Raw genomic sequence first — 10,177 nt, 5'->3', positions numbered from 1 at the left:
CGCACACGTGGACTTCACCAGAGGTGGCAACATGGGCGTCATTAGGCCTATGTTAGGGAGGCTTCAGCCTCCCTAAAAAATGTCTTTAGCCCCCCGAAATAATTTCATTGCATGTATTTTAAAAAAAAGTATTATTTATTTTTCCTGTACTTTTGCTAATATATTGCATCAAATTCAATGGAATGTGGCCATTTTAAATTATATTTCGATAACCTGCCATTATTATAATGTTAAATCTCCCAGGTTTCCTGAACGCAACAGGTGTTGCGTTAGCATTTGACGTGTCTGTCACCATCGCCATATCAAATGCTAACGCAACAACTGACAGTTCATTGCCGAAAGTCAGGTTGAGTCGACAGCATGGATATTCGACAGTTTTTAGAAAGGTAAATTAAATATTCAGTGCATCCATGCTGGTAAAACTAGTGACTATAGTCCGCTAAAATATCTCCAGAAACAGCAGAAACTGCACTGTAACAAGTGTTCACTTTTGGATAAATTAAGGTGGTGCTTAATAAAAATTAAGCAACATTTTATTATTAAATACATAAATAATCATTACACCAACTCTTTGAGGCAACACCTATTGAGATTTTGGCCTATATAAAATAAATAAATAAATATAAAATCAATTTATTTATTTGATAGGAATCAGGCTAAAGACGCACAGAGAGTGAGCCGGGGGGAGCTCTGCTGGACAGGTGAGTCTATCAGATCTCAAGGCTAATTTTACTTGCAAGGCTGTTCCCAAAATGCAATCGGAGCTTACAGTAAGTATTAAGCAGTAAACTTGTGTTTTTCCAAAGTGATGAAGCGCTTGCATCTCATTGTACTAACTTAAATTGCATATCACGGCAGACATCTCAAAATACATAGTCTTCTGGGGGCTTAGCATATATTAATACATTTTGGTAGAGAGGAATATAGGCCTACTGTCATATAGGTTATGTTATCGGGCATCCTTCTAATTCCCTTGAACAACCAAGATTGAACTTTTGAACTCTTTATCATTTCTATTATCTAGTCCAGTTAAAGTCCAGGGGAGGAAGCCCCATCATAGTAAAGAGTATACTAATGTGATGTGTGTAAAGTAGTTCTTCATAGCCTCTTCATTTTGCTCTCAAAGTGCACGGAATTGATGGATTTTTAACAGAATGTAGAAAAATTTTCTCCCGGGGGGGCATGCCCCCGGACCCCCCTAAAGGGGCTGTGTTCCCCTTGGGGCTAAGCCCCCCTTGTTCTTGAAACCTAGTGACGCCCCTGGGTGGCAAAAAGTACTCTCACTCTGTAACTACAACTTTTAATACGAATGCTTGTGTAAAAAGAGATTCAACTCATGTGCTATGAGTTAAAAAAAAAAAAAAAAAGAGAGGACACGAAAAAAAAGTCAAAAGGTACGTAAACAGTCAACGAGCAGCGACGCCTTGATATCCGAGTTGAAAATATTCTTGTGCCACGCTCGTAATTCAAAACACTAATTTTCCCCAATCATTTTGGCCCACTGAAAGAAAAGCACATGTAAATATTTTACTCTATGAAAACATAAAATAATTACGTCATTAGCTAGAACGCAAAGAATGAAATAGTTGTAGCCACATAATGGCTTCAATTTCACGGACACAATAGCGCGCTTTCTGGTGTGCTCGTCTTGACCACTTGAGGGCAGTAAAACACAACACGTAAAATGAGGGACGTCAAACTCATTTTTTTTTGTCGCAGGCCACTTTGGAGTTATGGCTTCCATCAGAGGGTGAAAACAAACTTCTCATCGTATTAGTACTTAATACACAACAAATTGATAGATTACTAGTTTTGAAATCAGAAATCAAGCATAGTAGTTTGTTCAGTTATTGTTCAAGTTAAGTTCAAGTCAACCTGTCAGAATGCTGAATAAAAAATAAAATACGTGAAAAACCAGTAACAATTGTAAATAGCACAGCCACCTTATCTATATCTATAGTTATATTGCACTTAATTGAATTGTGTACAGCTCTCTCTGAAACATTTATTTTTGTGCATGCAAACACTTTGTTTTTCTTCTTCTAGCCCCCAATTTTGCTGCTGTAGACTGTAAATTTCCACAGTGTGGGAGAAATAAAGGATATCTTATTATTACTGGAAAAAAGGGTACAGTAACAAAAAAAAAAAAAAAGCAAAATCTCGACGTTATTTATTCATACACGTGACAGTTGAACATTTTGGTACAGATTTTAGCAAAGGACCAGGAAGATGACAGTTGACAGACATGATTTCCTTTTGCGGATCTACTAAAACAATAAATGTCTTTATTTAACAGTGTTGGAAAGTTTGTGCAAATAATGAGGATAGGTTCCCTAGGCAAACATAAATAGGTGGTGGTTTCCTTTTTACTGGCAAACATGCTAAGCTTTGGCTCAGTCACACAAGGTCATGAGAAACCACTCTGGGACGGCTGGTACAAAACATGTTTGGCTCAGCGGTGATTCCATAGATGAGATGTCACTCGTAAAGACAGTCACTGTGCTTTGAGTGAACAAATTGATTTGTTATCCCCACTCCATCGTTTTATGTGTTTTTTTTCCACCACGAGCCGAGGTGAGTTTTTCTGCAAATAACCGAGGATGGTCTCGACAGAGAACCCCAAATTGGCAGCGGTTTACTGCATTTCTATTGTGCTGGTTGTGGTTAGCAATCATCAGAAATGATGTTATTACACTGAATGCATGGCATGCCATGGTTCAAAGCGTATCAGAGGAGGGTAAAACACCATGACCAGCATATTTTCACACACTTCGAATATTTTTGATTGCATATTTTTGGAATGGTCAGTTTGTTTTGGAGTTGCTATTTTTATTTTGTCAATGTCCTTCTTGGTGAACTTCATGCTAAATGCTAAATTTCTTAAACCTCTTTTGAAATAGGTGTCAAACTTGCTTTGGATATGTCTTGAGAGTTACACAGGAAGTCATCCCTGCAAGATAGCGTTTGCCCTTCAAACGACATGCTTTCACGTCATGTAGAAAATGCAGTCACGCAATCAAGCTTCCAGCTGCTGCTCTTCGATGTCGAGCGCTTCAAGCTGCTCGTCACGGGAGGCTTGAAGGCCAAGGCAACTGCTTTGTGGATTCCACAACGAGGTCCGAGATGCCAGCCGTATCTCGTCTTTGCCATTTGCACGGCACATTGTTCAAATGTGATCAGGAGCTGTCTGCAGCGCTTCTTCTGGGTTCCTGTTGATGTCCACATTCTACAACATCAACATATGAAATGTGATTTCAACAAGGACACATAAGGGCGGAATTTGCCATTGAAAACAAAAATAAAAGTCACCCGAGTGAATGGAATGCCACCTCCTCCCCTAAATAAAAATGAAATGCTTTTGTTTTTCAATAAGGAAAAAAAATAACAATCTATCATCTTGCATGTAATGAAAAAGAGTCATGACAAAACTAGAATGTAAATAATTTAACACTTAGTGCATCAAGATTTAATGCTGCAATCCAAATCTGTGTGCTGCTCCTTCCTGTGTGCCCGGAGTACCATGAGGCAGTACTGTATTGTGTAATGCAGTCATGCAGTTAAACAAACACACACAAAGACACTAAAAGAGCCTTGAGAGACTTGGCTGAAGAAATCCAAGCAAGTGATGACAAGGAAACCAAGCACCCTGCAGTTCTTGTTCCTGATATATCCTCAACTAGTCTGATTGTCACCGGGTGTGGCAGATGAAACCGTGTGCGATCCAGGACTTCTTTGTTGGGTATATGTTAAATCGGGCTGTGCACGAATCACTGGTGACTCTTATTGCATTGTGAATTGGCTGTTGAAAACGAACGCTGAATCATAATTTTCCCATTTGAGTCAGAACCAGTCATAGCATCTTGTCATCAGAGAGGAATGTTTGGATGGCGCTCATGTCCCCCACTATGTGGTGTGTCCATGTGGGGAGTGCACATACGTGAAAGCTGAGGACGTACTGCGGTCAGCGGATACCCAGAAGGAGTTGCAAGTGTATGGGTATATTAGGCTGGCTAATGAACAATAAATTCAACGCTTAAGCAGTCAGTCAATGAAGCCCAACTCGGCAGTGTATCAATAGCTTCATGGTTACTTTGCTGTTGGCCTCTCACGCCATCAAAGCAATAAACCAAAGGGAGTTTGCAAACTTGAGAAACAAACTAGCTTAGCACTAGCTAGGACAAGGCTAGGATGAGGCTAGGTTTAAAATGGGACTAAAGTGAAAAAAAAAACATCCTGGGTTCTGTCATTGGTTACAATTACCTCCAATCTGATCCAGGAGCAAATATTTAACGTGTTCACACTCTCTCCCTCTCTCACACTCACACTCTCTGATCCTCTATAAATATTTAACTAGTTCATACTCTCTCTCTCTCTCTCTCTCTCTCTCTCTCTCTCTCTCTCTCTCTCTCTTGCCTTGCTTCATGTTGACTTCAGTTGGTCTTTTAATAAGTGAGGAATGCTTGACGTGCCCCGTGACAACTTCTCTTGCTATAAAAATATAACGAAATTGCACCGAATTTTACAATCAAAACCTGCTGCTATTGCCTTTGAAACGTTTTGTATTGATTTGATTATACTGAATTGTACAGGTGGCTCTGCTGGCTATTTTCAACAAATGTAGAAACTTGAATTCATGCTCACAGTAATCACTGAACTCAAGCAAGTCAAATCAAAATCTAAAAGCGAAAAGAAACAAAGCCTCTGATAAGCAGCCACAGAGAGACAAACAATCAAAACGCAACCAAAACAAGCAAGGAACACACACGTGATGAACACGGATATTCACATAAAACACATCCAAAGAAAGAAAGACACCCGTATGGACTAGTTCTTGAACACAGTGTCTCGTCTGACAGCTGTTCGTTTGTTCTTACCGTAGGCTTGTCTCTATGCGTGTTGACAGCCTCGATATTGAGGTAAAATGACTCGACTTTGCATCCTGCAACCGAGAAGAACAACGGGGCATCAAGACCGAGGGACGGCACTGTCCAATGGCGAACACTTACCGTAGGCTATTGGTGTGAGTTTGAGCACCGTGTGGAGGGGGCATTTAAGATAGGGCAGCTGGTCTTGAGAGAGAAGCAAAAGGAGGCTGACTGATTATGAAGGAATATGACCACGAGAGAACGAGATGACTCTTGTACCTGCAGGCTTGTCCAAGAAGTAGGCCAAGAGGCAGCGCATGACTGCTTGGTGGCAGATGACCAGAACATTCTCCTGCCTCTCCAGCTCCATGATGACAGGCTCCAGGCGATGGACCAGGTCTTCGTAGGACTGCCACATAGAGAACTTCGTGTCAGAGAACTTTTCTCTACTTTTTCGAGGCAATGTCACCTCGAACTGAGCTGAAAGGTCCAAAGCAGAAACTGCCGTAAGCCACATAAGAGAACATCTCTTTACCTGAAAAATATTTGTTTGAACCCCGGAAATCAAAAACTTACCATAATAGAACACAATGAACACATTGCTTTGTATTGGGGGAGGGGGGGGATTCCCTTTGAAATATGGGAAAGAAGAGCTTCAGGACATAAAGAACATACATCCTGTAATTCCTGAAATAATCTGGAAATTTCAATTAGCTCCCTTGGCAAGCAGAACAAGGTGATTTGTATTGTATTTGAAAAAAAAAATGGTTGTATGCTTCCCTTAGCCCTGATCTTGGAACTGATCTCGTGTCCATTTTTGGCTTAGTTTTCACGCGTTACCTGGAAATAAAGTAAAGCACCTGTCTGAAAAGGTCTACAACTACACAGTCATGGCAGGAGTCACCACTTCTTCAACCAAATTGCATTTGCCCATTTCCAAGTAAAATGAACGTCTTTCCACATGTGGCACTTGCGTAGATTTATGAAGTCCGCAGCGGTGGAGGACTTACCTCGCCCTTTGGATAACGATAACGAAACTTGTCCTGGTCCCTCAATGCAAACTCTTCGGGGTAATGCTCCTGAATCTCCTCATAAGTGAACTCCTCGCACACACCCTCAGGGCAGCAGGAAAGGAAAAAAAGACAATTCAAACAGAGGAAATGTTGCACATTGAAAAAAATCGATACTGTTTCCTCCTGAGACTGTGGTTAGTTTTTGTTCTTGGACCCAACATTTAGAAACCACCAACTGACACCAAAGGCTGATAAGATTTCAAGCACATGTTATTGTTGCCACTGTTATTATTTTGTCCTATTTTGGAGATGATGATTGATTGCTGTGGTATATTTGAGCTACTGTATTTATGATAAGCGAATGATGCTGAGCGGTATAGAGAGTCATTTTTCTTTTTTTAAGTTTGTGAATGTGGGTTGGAAATCGTATTTCCGATATGACAGAGTCTGCGACTGTCAATCTCCTTACTGAAGCTAGTATAAACAGATGAACCTGAGTAAACCTGTAATTTTGTTCAACTATAGTGTCCTAAGACTCATATACTGTATTTGACACAATCTGCAGTATATTCAAGATATTGCAATTACTTTACCCAGGATGAGAAGCATCGTTTGTTTTATAGAAAGTGAAGGTTGCACTGACAAGTTATATCTGCACGAAAGGTGGAAGCACATAGGACTACACTCTGATTTCACTCACTTGCCTCATTGAATCCGAATGGAACTTACTGCATCGATCTCATTGAGAGCTTTCCACTGCTCATACTGGACGCCCAGCGCGTGTGCAGTTTGGATGGTTCTCTTCATGTGGCTGGTCCACACCTTCAGATCCTTAATTTTCTGACTCTGGATGAAAGTCTTCAAAGCAGCAGCATACTGTAGACAAGGAATTGAGCTTGTCAAGTGAAGTCAATTTTATATCCGATAGAAGTTATTTCAAGGCACTCTGCACATTGAATAGGTTGAGAAGCACATGGGAGCTAATCAACTAACTAAACCCGACGCATGCGAGAAGTCGGAAGCGGAGTCAAGTAAAGTCTCCCTCTCAGGGAGGAAACTCAAACAGAACCCAGGCTCAGAAGACAGAGGGTAGATAGAAAAAATAGAATGAAGAGGTGAGGGATGTAAGAACAATGGGCACAACAACTGCGGTATCAACAACATGATTACAGTCGACACCGCTACTCACGGGAATAGGGATTAGGTGTGAAAATCTAAAAGCCGCAGATAATTGGCGGCCATTGACTTGCGTTGAGAGAAAAAAAAATGAACGGCCCCAAATTTCTTTGAAAAAATGCTGATTAAAAAAAAAAAAAAAAAATCAAGATGCATTTTCCCAAAAATGGGGAGAAAAGGAGTTTTGTCAATTTTGACAAAATATGCTGGGTCAGATCTGGAAAATCGTTCACGACAGTAAATGGGGCCAAGAATGGGGCTAAAATCTCATCATCTGAACCAGACACAAGTCGTCTTCCATCCCTCAAGTGTTTCGGTGCGCGGTACTCACTTCATATCCTCTGACAGACAAAGAAGAATCTCCGCCGATGCGACCAAGAAGATTGAGTTGGCTTTCCCCATGGCGGCTCAGGTAGATGGACCTCGGTGCAACGTGGATGTTCATTAGGTAGTAGACGATCCTGCTCTGGATGTGGTCCTGGACCAGATTCACCAGGTATCTTTTACCCACTTCATAGATCTTGATGTAGGAGAGCTTTCTGTTCAATGAAAACAAACTTGAGAGATGCAAATTTGTCCGAGAACATTCTCTATCCTGACTCAGCACCTGTCTTTTTCGTCGTCTATCGGCATGTAGCTGGACTTGTAACACTCAATGCGCTGCACAAAGTCTTCCATGGCTTCCTCCATGCTGCGATTCACGTAATCTGGACTCCCAAATTTCACTTGCTGCGAAGAACATGCGTTTTGGATACTTAATAAAGGGCACCGGAGTATCCAGACACGGCTCACAAAGCGTTCTTTGACATATTTGACTTTTGGGTAATGATTATCCTAAAATGCACTGTTACCAAAAATGTACGGAACAATTTTGGTCTGCTTCCCAAAGAAGCACCATATATTTTCGCTTGGTGAAACGACCTAACAAGATGAACCAAAAGACTCTGAGTATGGGACCGCGGGATCTGTTCTTTTGTGAATAGCGGACAAGTGATGAGGGGTTCTGACCTGAACATTCTCTGCAATTATTTCTGGGTCATCACAGATTGACTCCACAAAGAAAACCTGGACACAAACACTTTTAAAAGACAACGTGTTGGAAAATGCATGCGCGCATGCACGAGTGCGTGTATACACACGCACACACACACACACACACACACACACACACACGATAGAGCAGAGTATGGTGGTGGATCCTTTTCATGATTCCACTTGCACTTGCCTTGTAGCCTCTCTCCTTGGCAAAGCTGAGGATGTTTGCCCTTCTCTCCCTTGTGGTGTTGGTGGCATCAAAAACCTGCACAAGGCACATTTGCTATCAAGCCTTTGAGCTTGCCACTTGTTTTCCATACCAGTGATAATAGTGAAAACAAAGGGAAACACATCTATAAAAAATAACGATGAAAATGAAGATTCTTTATTGTGCCTCTAAGCATTGTCAAAGAATATCCATTAGTAAAATGTAATCTAGCAGGTCTCCCAACTAAAACTTCAACTTTCTAGCAGATTAAGTTCAAAAGTACAAGAGTAGAAGATTAAGTACCGGTACACTGCTGCTTTTAACCGCCTTTTACTCAAGTATCTGCACTTCGAACTAAGTAGCATGTGATTGGTTCTTCCTCCAGACATGCGGCACGGTGATCGACTAGTTAGCATGTCCGCCTCACAGTGCAAAGGTGCAGGGTTCGATTCTGGCTCTGGCCTTCCTGTGTGGAGTCTGCATGTGCTCCCCGTGCCTGTGTGGGTTTTCTACGGGTACTCCAGTTTCCTCCTACATTCCAAAAACACACATGGCAGGCTAATGCAACACTTTAAATTGTCTCCAGGTGTGATTGTGAATGCGAATGGTCCTTTGTATACTGTATATCTGTTTACTGTATCATTGGCTGGCAACCAGTTCAGGGTGTCCCCTGCCTACTGCCGGAAGACAGCTGAGAGAGGCTCCAGGACGCCCGCGACCCTTGTGAAGATAAGCGGTTTGGAAAATGGATGGAAGGATGATTCTATAAGTTGAAGGAGAGACGCTTGTAACTCACTACCACAAATGGATATGAAAGGCCATTAAGGGACATGAATGAGGATTACCTCACGTGAACCCACACAACCGAGATCCCCTCAAACAGCAGGTCATCATCAAACATAGTGTGTGTGATGGGAGCATTTCAGTTGTGTGTGTGTGTGTGTGTGTGTGTGTGTGTGTGTGTGTGTGCGTGTGTGTGTGTGTGTGTGTGTGTGTGTGAATTAGCGCATTTCAGTCGAGTCAGAGATTTTTTTTCAATGTGTTTGAGAGAGGTTGGATGTGAGAATGTTTCAGTTGAGTGTCATGTCTTTCAGAGATTTTCATTGGCGGGAATTAGAGTGTTTCAGCAGTGTGTGTGCATGAGTGCACTTCAGTCGAGTGTGTGAGAATTTGAGCGTTGGTCCGACTCACCGCGATGTGACCTTGGTCACTTGTGAAGTAGGTAGTGACATCTCTGAGGGCAGCCGCCGCACACGCCCTGCAAAGCAAGGCACATCTGTGATTTCTTCAACGCATCATCAAGTCGCTTTGAGCTGTCAGTCCATACGTACTTGCGGATCCTCATGGCCTCCTCGTTGTCCGGTTTAAAGAATTCAAAGTTCTCGTAGGTTTTGACGGCCTGGCGGCGGTACTGGCCCACGTTGAACGCTGGTGGGAATGAACAGCAATAAGCAAAGGCGGAGCCTAGTTCACGCTGAGCTGTTTTGTTTGAGGCTGCAAAACCAACTTTTTGTAGGAACCCCGATCCAGTTGAGGTAGCGGGTGAGCTTCTTGGAGATGTAAGTCTTCCCTCTGGCTGGCAGGCCCACCATGACGATGAGTGTAGGAGAGTTGCAGAGCTGCGGCACTGATGCTAGACACGGAGGCAAAAAGACACAATTTGAGCCCCCTCAAGCACGATGTAGGATAAATGACATATAATTGGTATTTTTTTATTGGGTACACTCCTCTGGGGTCTCTTCTGGACGATTCTCAGGTGTGGACAGCAATCAAGAACAATTCTGTGACACGGTTTACTTTGTTTGGAAAAGGCCAAATTGATTGAGTACAAGCTCGTGCCAATTCAAATGAATTCTGAACTTTGCCGTGCACTTTGAATT

The 10,177-nt window shown here is 42.1% G+C and overlaps 1 protein-coding gene across 2 annotated transcripts in view; it reads right to left on the bottom strand.

Annotated features, from left to right (window-relative positions):
* Positions 1 to 3,087: 3,087 nt before the first annotated feature.
* The window catches only part of LOC109512923 (6-phosphofructo-2-kinase/fructose-2,6-bisphosphatase-like), an 11,462-nt gene continuing 4,372 nt past the window's right edge, over positions 3,088 to 10,177 (bottom strand). For both annotated transcript variants that reach the window (XM_019865030.1, XM_019865031.1), the window contains exons 2-14: positions 9,805 to 9,930; positions 9,629 to 9,725; positions 9,489 to 9,555; positions 8,280 to 8,354; positions 8,063 to 8,119; positions 7,662 to 7,783; positions 7,386 to 7,593; positions 6,608 to 6,754; positions 5,876 to 5,980; positions 5,145 to 5,274; positions 5,007 to 5,069; positions 4,875 to 4,939; positions 3,088 to 3,226 (exon numbers count right to left, since the gene is read on the bottom strand). In XM_019865030.1, the coding sequence (XP_019720589.1) occupies positions 3,167 to 3,226; positions 4,875 to 4,939; positions 5,007 to 5,069; positions 5,145 to 5,274; positions 5,876 to 5,980; positions 6,608 to 6,754; positions 7,386 to 7,593; positions 7,662 to 7,783; positions 8,063 to 8,119; positions 8,280 to 8,354; positions 9,489 to 9,555; positions 9,629 to 9,725; positions 9,805 to 9,930 (1,322 nt within the window). In that variant the 3' untranslated portion in view covers positions 3,088 to 3,166. The remainder of the gene's footprint in view (positions 3,227 to 4,874; positions 4,940 to 5,006; positions 5,070 to 5,144; positions 5,275 to 5,875; positions 5,981 to 6,607; positions 6,755 to 7,385; positions 7,594 to 7,661; positions 7,784 to 8,062; positions 8,120 to 8,279; positions 8,355 to 9,488; positions 9,556 to 9,628; positions 9,726 to 9,804; positions 9,931 to 10,177) is intronic.

The sequence above is a fragment of the Hippocampus comes genome, unplaced genomic scaffold, assembly GCF_001891065.2.
Source record: "Hippocampus comes isolate QL1 unplaced genomic scaffold, H_comes_QL1_v1.1 scaffold124, whole genome shotgun sequence".
Taxonomy (NCBI): domain Eukaryota; kingdom Metazoa; phylum Chordata; class Actinopteri; order Syngnathiformes; family Syngnathidae; genus Hippocampus; species Hippocampus comes.
Note: the sequence above shows the minus strand (reverse complement) of the source record. Positions and strands in the feature narration are given on the sequence as shown.